The sequence below is a fragment of the Perca fluviatilis genome, chromosome 9, assembly GCF_010015445.1.
Source record: "Perca fluviatilis chromosome 9, GENO_Pfluv_1.0, whole genome shotgun sequence".
In the NCBI taxonomy this organism is placed as follows: Eukaryota; Metazoa; Chordata; class Actinopteri; order Perciformes; family Percidae; genus Perca; species Perca fluviatilis.
Window position 1 is genome coordinate 39,747,680 of NC_053120.1, and position 18,500 is coordinate 39,766,179.

Below are 18,500 nucleotides of genomic sequence, written 5' to 3' on the forward strand. Positions count from 1 at the left end.
TCGAGTTAAAGCTATATTAAAGCTTAGGATAGGCGGAGACTGTAAAGAAATGTCAGCCAATGAACAACGTTATGAGCGCTCCATTGGCCAATCAGAAGCTTGATGCCAACTGGCCGTGTATGTTTCAGGGTGGCGCTGGGTAGTTCATTTCGTCAGAGGGGGAATACAGTGTTGTTATTCAAGGTAAGTAGTTTTGAACGTGTATAATTTCACCTTTTATATTAAAAAGAACATACACGCATGGTCGCATGTCGTATTTAAAACAGGCTAGGCGTTGGCTGAACAGGCTAATGCTAACCGCTGAATAACGGTGTTAACGGTAGCTACCTCCGTTAGGTTGTGTTGATAACGGTAACGTGATGGTTTCAGTCATGTTTATGGTATAACTGTAGAGAACTGGCTTTTTAATTGATTATGAAAATGACAGTCTCATGTAATTTTTTTTAAATGTATCTTGAATTGAAAACACGGGATGTGTCGTCTCTGGGAAACTGTTGAGGTTGAATGAACATGAAGTTAAATGTTGCGCAGTTTATCTTAAACACATGGCAGCAGACCATTCACAATTAGCTTAATAACTAACTATGTTATTGTCATTGATATGAAGTTATTACATGAATCGTGTTTTTAGTTTGATTGACCTGATTAAAATATAATTAGTCTTGCATCTTGGTAATTTCTCGAGCACCTTCCACATGTCATACTGTAATTTCCTCAATTTGGCTTAAGTTGTAAGAATCAGACTGACTCTTGATATGTACATCTGATTTCACATTATAAGTGATTAGATGTGTTCTTTCGAATGCCTTTTGCCTCTTTCTGTGGAACCACCCACTCCTTTATCTCTCATTGTGTTTCACAGCTTCTCTGTCTTCCTGTCATCTCTTCATTTCAGATGCAGTTCATGCTTCTGTTTAGTCGACAAGGCAAGCTCAGGCTTCAGAAATGGTACGTGCCTTTGTCTGATAAGGAGAAAAAGAAGATCACCAGAGAGTTGGTGCAGACGGTCCTGGCTCGAAAGCCCAAAATGTGCAGCTTTCTGGAGTGGAGAGACCTCAAGGTTGTATATAAGAGGTGGGTTGTGAGTTGGGGCTTGTTTATGGACAAAATGCTCTCTGGTTGAACGCTCACAGAAAAGAATATTTCACACTTCCCTGGGCAATTCATAGACCTTTCATTCATACACACAGCTCAGTTGGAGAAGCAGGAGAAAGTGTTATCAAAGTGACAAAGGCATCAGGACTGCACTCAGACTACAACGAGAAAGAGCATTCATTTTGCTTCATTATATTCTGTTGCCGTGCCAACGGACAAGCAGGCGGATTATTGGTGAACCCGGGTGACCCAACAGGGAACGGCAAACATAGCACTTGAGGTGTTGACGACTCAGGGACTTTGCATTAGAGCTGGGCAATATATTGATATTATATCGATATCGTGATAATGAGACTAGATATCGTCTTAGATTTTGGATATCGTAATATGGCGTAAGTGTTTGTCTTTTCCTGGTTTGAAAGGCTGTATTACACTAAAGTGATGTCATTTTCTGAACTTACCAGACTCTTGTAACTGTTCTATTATTTGTCTTTACCCACTTAGCCATTATATCCACATTACTGGTGACTATTTATCAAAACTCTTATTGTGCAAATATTTTGTGAATGCACCAATAGTCAACACTACACTATCGTTGCGGTATAGATATCGAGGTATTTGGTCAAACATATCGTGATATTTGATTTTCTCCATATCGCCCAGCCCTACTTTGCATCATTGTACAACAAACACATTAATAGTTTTTCATGTGTCTACAACAATTCAATTGACTCGTATTGCATCCTATGAAGACATAAAAGTGTAAGTGATTAGGACTCTTGTCTCTGGATCTAGTTGTACTGCAGTGGTCAGAATATATCTGTTCTCCATTAGTTCTGTGTAGCTCTCAGAGCATGTCCTACCTACTCACCTCAAAAGAGAGTTCTTGGATACAGCTGTTACAGCTGTATGTTTATATAATAATTATGTGCCAAACATGAGCAATACCTTTGCTGAAAAGCTGAAGGAAAAGAGGTCCAAGATTAGTAATTACTTTGAGAACATTATTCAATATTGGTTGAGATGTGTTGTGATTTTAAGGATATGTGAAGGGCCATAGACATTTGAAAATATATTTCAGTTTTAGTACAACAAAGACAATAACTGTTGCTGCTGTTTGATGTTAAGACTGGTTATGATGTGCAGTTAAAAAGTATATGATTTGGAAAGATGGGTTCTGGAGCACACAGTTTTAGTAAAGCGTAGCAACTAACGCATTACACACTTAATATTTCAACATTCAGCCTGTCTTCATAAAGACATACAGCATGACCAGGCCTGCAACTCACTCATTTTCATTATCAATTATTCTGCGATTATTTTCTCAATTAATCGTTTTGTCTATACAATGTCTGAAAATAGTGAAAAATGCCTGTTGTGTTTTCTTACAGTTCAAGGCAATGTATTCAAATTTTATGAACAGTCAAAAAAAGTCAAATATATTTAGTTTTCTATCAAATATGACAAAGATAGGCAGGAAATCATCACATTTGAGAATCTGGAAGCAGAGAATGTTTGGCATTTTTGAAGAATAACTACAGCGATGAATCGATTACCCAAATAGATGCCGCAAAATGTTCTGTCCATTGACTAATCGATTCATGGACATTAAAAAAAACGTACAGCGTGTCCTCATGAAGACAGTTTTCAGCAATTCAAATCCTCAAAATGTGTACTGCATTCCACCTGACCATGTGTCAAAAAATCAATGTGGGATGAGAGATGAGACTGAATCCACTGACGGTGCAGCTCCTCTCGCTGATATATTTGCCAAAATAAATTGCATTTGTAATGGGAAAATTACATTTAAGCATAATTCCTTATATTTTTATGTTTAATTCGTACTTTACTTCTCTCACAAATGCTGAAAGAGTTGATCTCATTTCCCACATGCAGATTTTGATTCTAACTTTGTGAGACGTCCAGTCTGGAACATAATGTGAGCACTGTTTGTCTGAACAGATAGGGGCTACAAGGTCACCCTAAAACTATCGTACAGGGAGGAGGAGGCGAAATGGCTCCGAGATGTCTCTTGTGTTTTTTCTGATTGTCTTCATGTGTATCAGATTGCCTGTAAGAACTGTAGCGTCATAATATTCCAAGTGCGTATGTGCTGTCACTCTGAAGATGCATATAAGCCTGGTGTTTCTGTTCACTCATTTGAGAAACTGACTCCACACTGGGCTGCGGCCTTTTGTGAAATCATGTTGCTCCTATATTTGCAAATATATCTTTTTTAATAAAATACAAAAACCCAACTTGGTTTTAGTCTCAGTCTGTCTTATTTGTTTCAATTTACTAAACTCTGAAATCCCCCCCCCCTGCTGCAAAGGAAACTTCCACTACACATTCATATGTGGCAATTTTAAAATGTAGCTCCAATAAATGCTCTGAGCTCCCTGTCATACGTATGTGAAACAGAAAATATACCTCTAAAAACAACATTGTGCAAAAAATTATTTAATTCTGATTATTGCGATGTGTTTTCACGATATTGGAGGGAATTATCATTTCAACCTGCGATTTGGAAATTGCACTAGTTCATATTGCGATTTCGATAAAATTGTGATTAATTGTGCAGCCCTACTGAGAAGACAAGGATGTGGAGTTGTAGACTTGTTCCAGACAGTATTTCAAGCTTGTCTTTCTAAAAATGTACAGCCGAGTCCATTGTGCCCTTCTTACCCACTGGTTGTGAGGGATCAACTGACCACCTCCTTTATGAGCCAATCATCACATGCTTAAAGAGTGCCTCTGGGATTATCAGGGATAAAGAACCATGGCAGAATGAGGCTTAACTCATACAGCCTTCTGCATCCGGTTTCTGGCTGTTAAATGAATACCCCGTACACAGTAAACAGCAATCCTTAATAATGGCAGGAGTGCTCTCGCAGCACTATTACAGTGAGCTGGGAGACGGTATATATCACTTGGAGATAAAAAGGTGTAAAGTCAGCTCTTCTTATATTTACGTTGTCAGGTTGATGTTGCAGTTTTCACAGTGGAAGATACTTTGTTTAAATGCTATTGTCAAGTTAAAGTTGGCTGGCTTGTCTCTGTGTTGCAGATACGCCAGCCTGTACTTCTGCTGTGCCATAGAGGACCAGGACAACGAGCTGATCACACTGGAGATCATCCACAGATATGTGGAGCTGCTGGACAAATACTTTGGCAGTGTGCGTTTTCTGATGTATCCTCACCTCTCTTATTCTTTTGTATGGAGAAGACAAAACTTTATTATTTGTCACATACAGTACAATACAGTAAGGCAAGGCAAGGCAGCTTTATTTGTTTAGCACATTTCAGCAACAAGCCAATTCAAAGTGCTGTTTAAAACAGTTAAAAATATAAAAAAGATCAAAATTACGAGAATAAAAGTTACAGTGCAATATAAGAAATGAACAGTTATTTAAAGAAAGGCAGCATCAAAAAGAAAAGTCTTCAGCCTTGGTTTTAAAAGAAGTGAGAGTTGCAGCAGACCTGCAGTTTTCTGGGAGTTTGTTCCAGATATGTGGTGCATTAAAACCACATATTTCAGTACAATGTAGTGACATTTGGATATTAAAGCCATTGTGCCATTTTTGCAACCTAGAAAATACTACTTAGTCATAATTAGTGTTCTTTTCATTTATGCACGACAGGTTTGTGAGCTGGACATTATTTTCAACTTTGAGAAGGCTTACTTCATTCTGGATGAGTTCTTGCTGGGTGGGGAAGCTCAGGAGACGTCCAAAAAGAATGTGTTGAAGGCCATTGAGCAGGCTGACCTGCTACAGGAGGTAAGGCATCTAATGAAATCAATGGGGGGACGATAATGATTAGTTTCTCTCTCTTTCTTCTACTTCATTAGTAATCTGCTCTTACTTTCCACTTTAAGTCAACATTTGTGATTTTTCAGACCAAAGAATAGAAAGTTAAATTGAGTATTTTACACTACTGCTTCCTCGCTTAGAGGTATAACCTTTAAGATTTCAGTTGTAGTTGATTTTGTGACAATTACCGTTTAATACTTTTTATTCGATTAGTCTGTTTATGTCAATATCCATACACCAAATTTTCCACCTCAGCCAAGCATAACTACTTTTTTTGCGATATTTGGACTTTGGACTTTTTCAATTTCCGGCAGTTGTTTTATTCGCAAATGTGCATTACATTAGATGTATGGAAACACACTTACTGTGCCTGCTCCTTAATGTTCTGTCACTTGCTGCAATATTTAAGATTGATCCGCTGATGTGAAATGTTGAAATGTTTTGTTGACACATTTAATGATGAACGATTGCAGTTAGCGCTAACCCCTGTGACAAACACATTGCATTTCCTGTCACTGCTTCACAATAAAAGCCTCCGCGTGTTTTATCAGTTTAAATCTTTTTAACTAGCAGCAGCTCTAGGGATGGGAATTGATAATATTTAATTGATACCAATGCCATTATTCATGCTGCTTTTCGTGTCGATTCTTTATTGTTTCCCTTATTAATTCCTGGTCAATTTTCTGTGGAAAAAAAGTAGGCCTACACAGGTTTTCAGCATTAATGCAACTGTTTTATTATCTCTGAGTCTGAACACAGTGTAGAGGAAATAAGAGAACATTTGTACAGCATCCGTTTACATTTAGGTTTTCTTAGTGAAAGAAAAACAATCTGCTAAGCCTGCCTGCGTGGCAGTAATGTTATTATAACTGGATATTTAGCCGCAGTAACGGACAAGCTGCTCGGTTAGGAAGCAGTTTTTCAGGATATTGCTGATGTCAACTTGTGCTTATTTAAAATGATCATTAATTTTACAGACATTATAAGCAGCACTGTTGTCATCTTTCTCGGTGAAATGAAATGAAGCCCTTTGAATTGTTTCTTCCTCTCCGCAATGAGTCCTTCTGCCAGCAGCGTAGACGCATGAGTTTGACATCATTGTTTTGCAATGTGCAACTGTCCGAAAAACACGCAGGCGTCGATAAAAGGAGTTGATAAGCTTGGAGGAATACGATTTCGATATATCGGACAATTTGGAACCGGTTCTCAACTGGAACCGGGTATCGATTCCCATCCCTATACAGCTCTGAAACACCTGAACAGTAAACAGTGATGTTGATATTGAGATAAAACGGTAACGCTGGCTAACACGCTGAATCATTTGTGAATCCCTTTCGCGTGTGAATGCAGTTTAAATCCAGCGCGGAAATGGTGGACTCCACCACTACCAATGAAAACTATAATATAGAGAGGTAATTACTGAAAATGAATACATTGAATGGCTATTGCAAAAAAAAATTGACTACCATTTAGTAAGTGGTTTTTACAAATGTGCTTTGAGTTCGTAAAAATCTAAAGGTTTACAGCTTTAAGTTTTATTCAAGTCGGAGTGCCTGTATCACATACAAGTAAAAGCAGAGCTCCTACAAATATTCGAGAAATGTATGAAAAATGTACTGTACTTGAATTTGATTTCGTCTTTTTTTAAAAGTGACACCTGCTTTATTTTTTGTGACTTTCCTTTCATTGGCTTTCACTGTGCTCATTTAGTTTGCTTGGTCGTGATTTATCTTGATCTGACATTCTTCTGTCTTTGCCTGTGTATTCTTTCACTATTGTGATTTGCAGAATATAGACTTTCAGATGCGCCTGTTTGCAGGTACAGTTTGTAAAAAAAATACTAATAACCCCTTGCTGTAGTGTTAGATCAGTAGCTTTAGATGTACTGTAGATTCCCCAACACAACGCTAAAGCTTCAGAAACAACCAATCAGCAACAGCAATATGTCCAGTGCCAGGAATACACCACTGATGTTGAAGTTGCTGGTGTGTTTTTCTGCTTCATATTGACTTTAACCCTGATATCTTTGATGTAACTGTAATCCTAGGCACTAACCAAAACCTAAACCAATTCATCAGCAGCACATCTACATGGAAAATGTTAAAGTGCTCATATTATGCTTTTTGGCTTTTCCCCTTTTCCTTTATTGTGTTATATATCTTACAAAGTGAAAAAGCCCAAAGTCCCCCCCAAAGGGACTTACCATCTCCAAAGAAAACACTGTTCACCAACTGCTCCAAAAAGCTCTACTGTAGTCCAGCCTTTACTTCAGAGACAAACGTGGGTCACTTTGTAACACACGTTATAATGCTCGCCTAGCTACTAGCGTGGCCCGCCCTCATACTCTGCTTCTGACTGGCTAGTAGTCCTTACCTAGGTACTGTCAGGGCACGCCCTCATACTCTGCTTCTGACTGGCTAGTAGTCCTTACCTAGGTACTGTCAGGGCACGCCCTCATACTCTGCTTCTGATTGGCTAGTAGTCCTTACCTAGGTACTGTCAGGGCACGCCCTCATACTCTGCTTCTGATTGGCTAGTAGTCCTTACCTAGGTACTGTCAGGGCACGCCCTCATACTCTGCTTCTGACTGGCTAGTAGTCCTTACCTAGCTACTGTCAGGGCACGCCCTCATACTCTGCTTCTGACTGGCTAGTAGTCCTTACCTTGGTACTGTCAGGGCACCCTCATACTCTGCTTCTGACTGGCTAGTAGTGTTTACCCCCCTCTCTTTACTGCTAGTAGTCCTTACCTAGGTACTGTCAGGGCACGCCCTCATACTCTGCTTCTGACTGGCTAGTAGTCCTTACCTAGCTACTGTCAGGGCACGCCCTCATACTCTGCTTCTGACTGGCTAGTAGTCCTTACCTAGGTACCGCACATGTGCAACTCCCAACAAAGATGGGAGTTGCACATGTGAGATGTCTCACTCTGCTAAAATAGAGCTCAACACACAGGGTGAAAAGAAGAAAAAAAAATATGGTGTTTTTTGAAAATTAAACTATGTAAACCTATTCTGGTACAACATCTAAATATAATTATGAACCTGTCGTCGAGAGAAGGAACTTTAATGTCTTTATATCCCCGCGGTAGACTCGTGAAAGCTAAAGGGAATATCTATACGTGACTTATTACATTAAAACAAGTTCTCCCTTTCAGTGTCACTAAAATATTTCAAATGATTTGATTCTCCACATCCCACACATTCCGTACGGTCTTTTTCAGACATACTGTATTTGATGGTTGAAGTGAGGAGAGCTCAGGTTGCAGCCCAGAAACAAAGCCTCATTGTCTGCATCGCTGAGACCACACAAACACTTCTGGTCCAGATTAGCATTTCAGATAGAGGGAGCATGATTACAGTAACAAAACCACAGTGTCACTGCAATTAAGGATTCTGACCGAAAGCATATTCAGCAGTAAAGCAACAACCACCACAGCTGTGTTTCAGCCTCAGTACACACAAGGCTCTCTTTCTGTTCAATCCATTAATGCCCTATATCGAAACCAAAAGCAGAGCAAGAAACATATCATTATTCAGATATCTTGAATATGTTACAGCGGAGATATTTAAGTGATTGTTTGAATGTCTGTAGACAATGTAAAACAGCACACCAGAGTGATCTGGCAAAGGCAGTTTTTAATGTTGAATACATGTAAGAGGCACAAGTGCATACAGTATTTGGAAGTACACAGTAGTCTGGTATATACTTCATCAGTGTCAGCAGGCTGATGGGTTTGCTGGATTTGTTTGCTCAACATTTAGTCAGTGAGCCAAAAGGCTGCTGCTAACGAGTTCTAGGAACGCAAAATCAGGTCACTGCTGACAAACCATTAACTTCCAATGGAAAAGGTGCTGTAGAGAACTGTAGAGAATGACCAATACTGGACCTTTTGAGGGATTCTTTACATACGCAACAAACACCAAATGTTTTGGCAAAATGTCCTCAAATTTGATCATTTGTGATAAAGATAAATACTGATGATGAGCATATATACGGGATATTTTGCAGTTTGAAATAACCAAATATGAGTAACAGTAACATGTGCTGCAGAAAGAACCTGAAATAAGGAAACTATGGATGAAAGTGCCTAAAAATACATAATTTAGCATATTTTCTAACATGAACACTGATACAGATACAGTGAGATGAGCCTGTTGATGTGTAGGTCCGACTTTTATTCAAAGATAAATTTAACCTTAAAAAAAATAGATAAATATAATTTCCACTGCAGCTCCAGTGGATGTTGAGTTATTATTAAGTTATTATGCCACCAGAAAGTTTAATTTCAGTCAGTTTGTTTACAATTGTAACGTTCAAACATAAAAGTATTATTTTGTCATCGTCATTTATTGATGTGTGATAGATCTATCTTCATTATTTGCCTCATAGATCTGACTTGAGTCAGTCATCATCTTTTTGACGTTGCTACATGTGCAGTACATGCTGTATGGATAAAAAAAAAAAGACATATCTGATGGCCAAGCATGAGGGCACCAACGTTTGCAAACTCAACTGACTTTGAAACTATACTCAGTTTTAACAAACTTGGAATACAAAAGTGGCCTTAAGCAAGTAATGAAATGAGCAATAAAGTCGGGAAGCATTAGGAAATCCAAATGTGGCCCATAACCATTAGCTGTGAGGCAGCTGCAGCCCAGCCAAGTCTATAATCCCTGAGGACAAACTGCAGGGCTGTTCATTGATTTACAGCCCCATCAGCTAGCTGTGCTGTAGAGAACGTAGTGTACTGGGATCCTTAGAGGCTTATTGTAAGTTCTTAATGTGGGCGTGTGCCTTTTACGCGTACGCCGTTATGAATTGAGTCGCTTTCTTAAACCATTTAGTTCATATGCTCACTTTGAAAGAAACAGAGTCAAAACCTCAACAGTGCCAATCCACGTTTACCCTGTATTTATAGAGCCAGAATGAAGACTGGGGAAGTTTGCCAAATGAGGAGCTCTTGTAATGGGCCTAGAGTCCATCCGTGGCTCCATCCAGGCAATTTGGTAACTACTAGACTGGTGCAGTCAGTCAGTCAGCATGGGTTTCCAGTTGTGCGTGCCGTGGACTACCTCTGCATGTTCTTCTGTCGGTATTGACTGTGTCTCATAACTCTGAGTGAAAAACATGACACAGCGTAACAACAGGCATGAACTCAAGCTGGAATGTTCAGAACATATCTGAATATGCGCAGTTTCACTAACAGGCGGCATAATCTAACAATTGCATTGTACATTATTGTAGTAGATGATTTATTTGAATTTCCATTTACATGGATGCAACTTGTTTCGTTTTTAAGAAGTCACTCTTTTAAAAATACATTTCCAACTTTAATTATTACTATTTTCATGGATAAGTGAAAAGAGTTATGCTGCCTGTGTGAAGACCAGCCTGTAGTTTTACTAACCGCATTGAATGGAAATGCTCAGATGAATGATTCTGTATGTCTTTATTTGAAATGGTAGAAAAGGAATAACAATAACCCTAACATGTTACATGTGGAAGTATTTTACATTGACTAATATTCATTCCGCAGGATTTTGTACGTGGTGTTATTTGACTTTAAAATGACCATTTTGTCCATCCATTACACAAACATCTTATACACCACTTGTTGAAAAATTTGACCAAACATTAGGAAATTCTGCAACTCACCATTGCACCCTGGTGTTTTAAAAGTTCAAATAATTAGACATACTATACGAGCAAAAAAACAACAACAAAAAAAACACCCTGATTTTTATAATTGGAGACAAGGATAATTGTCATCCTTAAAGAAAATCTAAACATAATGCACATAGAAGTTTGTGAAAATAATGCTGGGGTTGAGTCGGGGCATATTTGGAATGAGTGCCTCTGGCTTTAGTAAGTGCATAGTGCAGTAATTACGTGGAAAACATACCACAGGGGATTTGGTGGAAGTTATTTTAATAAGCCTTTAATGAAACATTTCTCAGGAACGGGTCATTACTTTGGTGCCAGCAAGCAAGCATATCTTCTTTTGGAATAATGAAGCCTCAGAAGATTTCCTGCTCAGCTCAACTCTGCATGTTAGACTTCAGAGATAAATTGAGCCGCGACGTCCTCATGAAGAGGGCATTGTTATGGTGGCGGTGCCCGAGCACGTACTGTAGATGTGTAGATGCTGTAGCTTTCCTGAGAGATTGACCAGTGGTGCCATGTTCTGTTTATTTGTGTCCTTATAAAAACAATCTTTGCCTCACAGGTGTGATGGTCCCAAATATGGTCTCTGAGTCTTCTGGTCTTTTCCAGAATTAGGCCTGCTGAGGTGAATACTCTGTGTTTGTGGATTTAGGCCGTGCATACTGCTAGAGCCCTCTAGTCAGTCTCAGTCTTCTAACTGTATACATCAGTCTGTCTGTAGCTCACTAAAAGGCCGACAATACATGTTTGTATTGTCTCAGTCTGTTTGTCTTTGTTTTCCATGTGTAACATGTCATTGACACTGTCCTCTACCAGATGTTTTCTATGTTTTTATATATATATATATATATATATACACACAGTATATTACATTTCTGCAGTTTGGATAGGTGACACTTTAACTGTGTGCCCTCAGATAAAGTTAATATGCAGTGGAAAATGAAACAAAATTGTTTAAAAAAAAACAAGAAGAAATGTTTTGAGTGAGGGGAATGTTATATTATTTGTTTCGGAATGTGAGCTAAATTAAGCTAAGCTAGCTGTTCAGTTTACCTTCAAAGTGAAACCGAGACATAAAACCCACTGTGAGATTGCTTGACTTCCGTCACTCATCTAACTCTTAGCAAGAAAGCGAACAAGTGTATTCCCTAGACTAGAGAAAGAAAAAAAAAGAACAATTCCTTTAATAGATAAAGGCGGAACAGTGGTGAGAGTACTCCAGGCTGCTGCACTGTCTCCTGCATGTCCTGTGAATGAAGTGTCTGTGTGAGGGGGCTGTTACGGCTCAACATCATCTTGTTTTCTAAGCTGTGTGCGTTTCTCTCCCCCAGCCCCGTCATGAGTACTTTAATGTGCCTATGTACTGATGGGCTGCCATCGCTGCTGCTGCTGCTGCTGCTGCTGCTGCTGCTGCTGTCCACCCTGCATGCTGAGCTCCTCAGTGCCTGGCACCTTTCTTTCTGCATTCTGAGCACCTGTCATTGTCATTGGTTTGGGAGGGCATAACAATATTCTCAGCTTACTATCAAATTTCATACATGACAGTCATGATACAATATTGTCAGAATAATAGTTAAGTAAATTGAACAACTACAGTAAATGATGGAAACGTTTAGGCTGCATTAGACAATTTGTTTGCTGACCATAGTCCTGTTACTGAGGTTTGAAAATGTAACTTAAACACATCACCCAATTTATATGGATTTACTCATCATTGATAACATGTAATATATTTTGTGGTGACGTATTGTTACATGCCTGTCATTCTGCCATGTATTATTGGTTTCATTGCACGAGTTGAACAACTCAAAAGCAAGTTTGCATCATGTGCCATCATGACCCAAAAGTCACTAGATTTTCTTCGGAGCTTAACACGGGATGTGCAGCTTAAAGTGCTCATATTATGCTTTTGGGCTTTTCCCCTTTTCTTTATTGTGTTGTATATCTTTGTTGTGCCCGTTATAGGTTTACAAAGTGTAAAAGCCCAAAGCCCCCCCCAAAGGGACTTTCCATCCCCAACAGAAAACACTGTTCACAAACTGCTCCAAACAGCTCTATTGTAGTCCAGCCTTTACTTCAGAGACAAACGTGGTCACCAGTGTTGCCACAGTTACTTTGAAAAAGTAACTTAGTTACTTTACAGATTACTTGATTATAAAAGTAATTTAGTTACTTTACAGATTACTTGATTTTAAAAGTAACGAAGTTAGATTGCAAGTTACTTTATTAGTTACATTCAGCAACAGCCGACAACACCCCCACAGCCTCAACATAAACATGACATCCGGTTTACTGTGAGGCAGCTCAGCGTCGCCAGTAGTCGGATCTGGTTTATTATGGCACCAAAGAGAGCCAGTCAACCGTGTTTAAGGGCAGCATTTCCACTACAACATAGGCCTACTGCCCGACCAACTTCTTCAACTCTCCCCCACTTACTGGTTTTGCACCGATGTCCAGCTTTTGTTGTTCGGGTGGTGGGGGGCCTCCTTCTCTCTGCTTCCCACCACCTGCTGGGACTTGCTCTGTAAGTTTGACTGCAGTGCTGCGACTCCAAATGTTTCTTAAAATTTGACGTAGTGTTTTTGTAGCTAGATAGCACTTTGTCGCCACCAGCACAGAGTGTACAACGAACCTTAATACTGCCCTCTTTAGCTGACACAAACTCAAAACAGTGACTGTATTTCCAGCTAGAAAGCGCACATCTCTCTCCTCCCTCCATTGTTGTTTACGTTTGTGTCGCTGCGTGGTACACGTGACCTGTCCACATGCTGAAAACGGGACTTGTCGCATACGTGTCTTCACTCCCCGAGACACAAGAAGAAAGCAAAAATATATATTTTTACTAAGGAAAATGACAAAAATAGTAACGCACAGTGACTTGGATAAGTAACTTTAATCTTATTACTGGTTTGGAAATAGTAACGCGTTAGATTACTCGTTACTGAAAAAAGTGCTCAGATTAGAGTAACGTTACAAGTAACGCGTTACGTGGCATCACTGGTGGTCACTTTGGAACACACGTTATAATGCTCACCTAGCTGCTAGCATGGCACGCCCTCATACTCTGCTTCTGACTGGCTAGTAGTCCTTACCTAGTTACTGTCAGGGCACGCCCTCATACTCTGCTTCTGACTGGCTAGTAGTCCTTACCTAGTTACTGTCAGGGCACGCCCTCATACTCTGCTTCTGACTGGCTAGTAGTCCTTACCTAGGTACTGTCAGGGCACACTGCTTCTGACTGGCTAGTAGTCCATAGGTACTGTCAGGGCACGCCCTCATACTCTGTTTCTGACTGGCTAGTAGTCCTTACCTAGGTACTAAGCATGTGCGACTCCCAACAAAGATGGGATAGAAGTGAGAGGTCTCACTCTGTAGCTAAAACAGAAAGCTCAACACACAGGGTGAAAAGAGGAGCTGCAGCATCGAGCAGTACAACAAAAATATGCTGTTTTTTTAAACCATGTAAACCTATCCCCCTACAACCTCTAAATACAATTATGAACCTGAAAATGAGCATAATATGAGCACTTTAAAGTGGGCCGTGTGATGAGATTTATTTTGTTTTGTATTTGTTTATTAGTTGTTTTTTTAACCTGTTTCCAAGGTGAAGAACTAACTTTCAACCTCAACAAAATTATGCAATTTTTCTTTCGTTAGCAGCTGATATACTAATTCTTTGAAACCAGTTGAATTCAGCTGAATTTTGATTGAAAGAAAATCCGTACAGTATTGGATCAGGATGGCACCTGATTGAAAACGTTTGGTTTTAGACTGGTCACATTTATTACACCATGCTGTCAGATACAAATTACATAGGACGATTTATGTCAAATGATTTCCTCATGATGGGTGTTCTTCACAAACTCCCTACTTGTTATGTTTATCTGTTTATCTTTGCCATTGGCACTCAAAAAAACGTGGGGAAAGTCTGCCCCCTGTTGTGCACTAATGTGTCTGACTGTGTTGAAGTACACAGAATATCTTCAAGTCATGAGTATTTAAGTTTAAACACACTCTTGAAAAGAAATGCTTGAAGACCAGGTCACAAAATATGATCATCTTAATTCTGCTGTTACTTCAACACAGATTCAAGGCTCATCACCTTCACACTTAATTGTTTGTTATGTCCAAAAGGTGTTCATCCAATCAGTTTTATATTTCATATTTTTATTGTTTCTTTGTCATGTATCTAGTGGATTTGTAGTGGATTACAGTTGGGTTTTTATTTTTAATTTTAGGTATTGTCCTTGCTGGGATTCTAGGAGTTGTTATATATATTTTTTTTAAATCAGAACAAACCCTAGTCCAGACTATATCGCATACTAGAAGACCTAATGGCTTTTTCAACTATTTAAATGTGATTTTTAAATCTTTTAAATTATTAATAGACCCTAATTATTTCCTATTTAAATAAAAAAGCAAAACACCCACTCTCAAGGTAAGTGGTATAAGTGGGTATTAATGTTAATGCTAAAGAAATACTTTGTCTTTGCACTGATTAACTAAAGGCTCTTTTGGCGTTCTACATTATAATAATAATAATAATAATAATAATAATAATAATAGACCTACTTGAAATCATTAGCCTTACAAATTCTTTATCTTTCATGAATGCACACTGACAAAGCACCTAAAATGTTTTGTATGATCTGTCATGGTTTATCTGTGTCCCATTAAGAAAGAGAGACTGTTATGATAATTTGAGCATTCTTTATCAATGTATATAATAGATAATTAATAAATTGTTATGATTCTTTGTCAGTTAAGCACACCGGTGTCTTTCTTTAATATAACTGTTTATGTTGTGTTTTTTCCCTCCACATGTGACACATTTGAAGCTCAGGCTGACATTTAGTCATTTAGTTTTTCTTCTGTCGTAAACAAGCCACTGAATGGTGTCGAGCTCCATTTGCTTTGCAGATGAAGATGTTTAGCCGACCTAATTGGCAACAAGGGATTCGTCTATCCACCGCTAGTTTAGCTAAATGTACCCCAAGAGTGAAAAGTATAGTATAATTGGTGAATAATGCATGGTTTTTTATTTCAAGATCTGGGCTGAACATGAAATGCCACTTCAAAAGTGTCTTGTTTTTCTCCTCTTACCAAAAAGCCATCTTTTTGTTCTACTGCTCTGATGCAACTCCTCTCTTTACTTTGTGCTGAACCTTGTTATAGGATGCCAAAGTAAGTGCTTCTCTTTCTTTCTGCCATAAGCTACAGCCCTGATGTTTTCCTGCACACGTTGTTGTTTATGATTTGTGACACATTAGCGTAGGTACAGCATGGACACAAAAATATATATCTAACTAGATGGGCACTCAGGGAGCAGAGACCCTCGCCAAGACCATGCCCTATCTCCAACGGTCCTCCAACCCACATGACCGCATAGGCCCTTTGTTCCTACCCTCTAATATGACCCACAGGAGCGTTTCCTAAATTAGCGCCCCTACCGGTGGCAGGAGATCAACACGCCCTCATACCAAATGTAACAGTCGCAGTTTAAACACGTGGTTAATATTGAATTACTTTGTTAGGTTTAGGGAAAAAAATCAAGGTTTGAGTTAAAATATCAGTTTGTTACATAACTGGGGTTATGTACATAAGTACGTAACTTAACTTGCCAGTTAACTTAAATACTGTATGTAAGGTAAAATAAGTCAACGTTGACTTTTAGTTTCACACAGGACACTAACAGCAGTTTCCTGGGTTAAAGTCCTGTGTTTGTTTGACCCATCCACCCTGTCCTCTTCCCTCATGGGGACATTAGAGTCTTTATACTACGTCACCTGACTCCTGCCTTTGCTCCTGGTATAATTAGAACAGCTACTAGAGGTAGCCGTGTAACAACAAACGTAAATATGGGTCGTAATAGGCTGCTCGTACAAACTGCATATAGGGTCCTTTTTTGGGGGCGGCCAGTCTCCTAATGTTAAAAAAAGTGAAAAATAATTTGTGTATCCGCCCCATGATTCAGATCTGCTCCAGAATTAAATGGGTTCTTCCTTGGCCCATGCTAAACCCTTCCACTAAGTGTGATGAAAATCGGGTCCTGCTGACAAACCAAACCGAAAACATAACCTCCTTGGCCAAGGCGATACTAATTAGTTGAAGTATGTAGGCCAATAGAGTCTTTTCACAGCAGACATTGTGTCTTAATAACAATGATTGCTGCATTCCATTTAGGTGACCCAGTTCCATGGTGCTGGTATTATGCGTGCTCACTCACTGACATGGCTCACTGGGACTTAATGGAATGGAACCATCATAGTTATTATATATGTCATATATTTTATTTATGTTATTATTTACACCTGTGCTTGTCCTGCTTTGACAAGAAAAGGGTCTATTTTAATATGTTGTGTGTGCACATATACATATTAGACATATTGATTAATGGAACTTAAACAACTAATTGTAGTATCAAAAGTCATCCATGTAGAATCTGGAGGGTGAGTTGTTGGTTCCTCACTAAGAGCCACCCATTCCATGTATATATTAAATTGATTCAGTGTAAATATAAAAAAGATTTAATGCAGCTTTAAAGATGCTGTGTGTAATATTTGACCCTATTTGACCATAGAGCCATATTGCCATAGAGCAATGTTTTTGCTAGTGGGTCTTTTTATCATGCATGGCATGAGAATGTGGGTGGAGCATTATACTCCTGCCATCGCTTTCATGCTGTTTGCGTAGCAGTGCGCTTGCAATTGCAAGGAAGAAGAAGACTGCACAGTCGCAAACATGGATGTAACAAGAAACTATTTTAAAATATTTCAAAAATTGGCTTTGCAAATGTTTTACGGGGAAGAAAATGCACTGAACACATTTGTTAGGCCGAAAAATACACACAATTCATTCATTAGAAACGGTGAATGTAAATAAACTTTGTTATTATGTGTGTGTATATATATATATATATATATATATATATATATATATATATATATATATATATATATGTAGAATTTGAACCGAGTTGTGGGTTCCTTAGTACAAGCCACTCCTTTCACTTTGCATGTATTTTTATTTATTTAGATTCAGTTTTAATATAAAAATATTGGAGTATGAAGGGTGAACTGTTAGCAGAAAGTCAACCACTGTACGTTTAAATACCTGAAATTTCCCCCCAAAACTACTGCTGTTGAGACTGGTGACATACCAGAGAAAATGGCCCCTCACTGTGTGTGTGTGTGTGTGTGTGTGTGTGTGTGTGTGTGTGTGTGTGTGTGTGTGTGTGTGTGTGTGTGTGTGTGTGTGTGTAATGCTGTCATTGTTGAAATCTGCTGTATTGGGTGTGCTGGATGTAGCTCACTGAGCACTTGACTGGAGCTGTGGTTCCTCTCTCTCCTCCACAGGAAGCAGAGACACCGCGCAGCGTACTGGAGGAAATTGGACTGACATAAACGTGGTCCATATCATCATCCACTTGCCACACACATCCTTCATCTGCCAGCTGCTGTATGTAGCAGATAACAACTCCAATTCACCTTTGAGCACACTCAACTTTACAGTGACACATACACAACTCTGCCTTTGTTTTCTACCTGTTTTCTGAGACAAACAATGTAGCACTGTTTGGGTTATTTCCTGCTGAGTTATTTGTCTTGTGTGATGACGTTAACTGTTAACTGTAGACGTTAACAAGGGGAAATGCAGCATGATTAAGGTTTTTATTTGTTGCTGTGTTCCAGTCATAGACTGTATAATATTAATGGACAGAGCATGCGTGACGTCACCCATTGGTTTGTGGAGATCTGCTATGAGTCGTCGAGTTTGCCGTTATGGGCGCTTTTAGACCACGATTTTAGACGAGAGGGAGGAGCCCTTAAACTCTACCTTACAAACTTTCACTGGCAATCACATCATAGCCACGCCCTAAAACACCCCCTGCTTTATCGCCGATTTTAAAATCATAATCATAATTAAA

The 18,500-nt window shown here is 39.0% G+C and overlaps 1 protein-coding gene across 10 annotated transcripts; it reads left to right on the forward strand.

The window, feature by feature from the left end:
* The first annotated feature begins 68 nt into the window (after positions 1-68).
* LOC120565276 (AP-1 complex subunit sigma-2) lies at positions 69-18,500 on the forward strand. 10 transcript variants are annotated; one of them, XM_039810916.1, is made up of 8 exons: positions 69-183; positions 896-1,074; positions 4,163-4,271; positions 4,737-4,874; positions 6,696-6,726; positions 11,136-11,198; positions 15,749-15,757; positions 17,929-18,024. In XM_039810916.1, the coding sequence occupies exons 1-6, from the start codon at positions 103-105 to the stop codon at positions 11,186-11,188; spliced, it is 591 nt and encodes a 196-aa protein (XP_039666850.1). In that variant the 5' UTR covers positions 69-102; the 3' UTR covers positions 11,189-11,198; positions 15,749-15,757; positions 17,929-18,024. The 10 variants fall into 10 exon arrangements, with proteins under 10 accessions (XP_039666850.1, XP_039666847.1, XP_039666851.1 ...); XM_039810913.1 differs by lacking the exon at positions 11,136-11,198 and having other exon boundaries at positions 17,929-18,500; XM_039810917.1 differs by lacking the exon at positions 15,749-15,757 and having other exon boundaries at positions 17,929-18,026.

Bases quoted from the DNA above. Each gene is read 5' to 3' on its own strand.
- LOC120565276 (XM_039810913.1), top strand. From the start codon at position 103: ATGCCAACTGGCCGTGTATGTTTCAGGGTGGCGCTGGGTAGTTCATTT. The intron at 1,075-4,162 runs GTGGGTTGTGAG...TCTGTGTTGCAG, and splicing joins CTCAAGGTTGTATATAAGAG to ATACGCCAGCCTGTACTTCT. The intron at 4,875-6,695 runs GTAAGGCATCTA...TGTGATTTGCAG, and splicing joins AGGCTGACCTGCTACAGGAG to AATATAGACTTTCAGATGCG.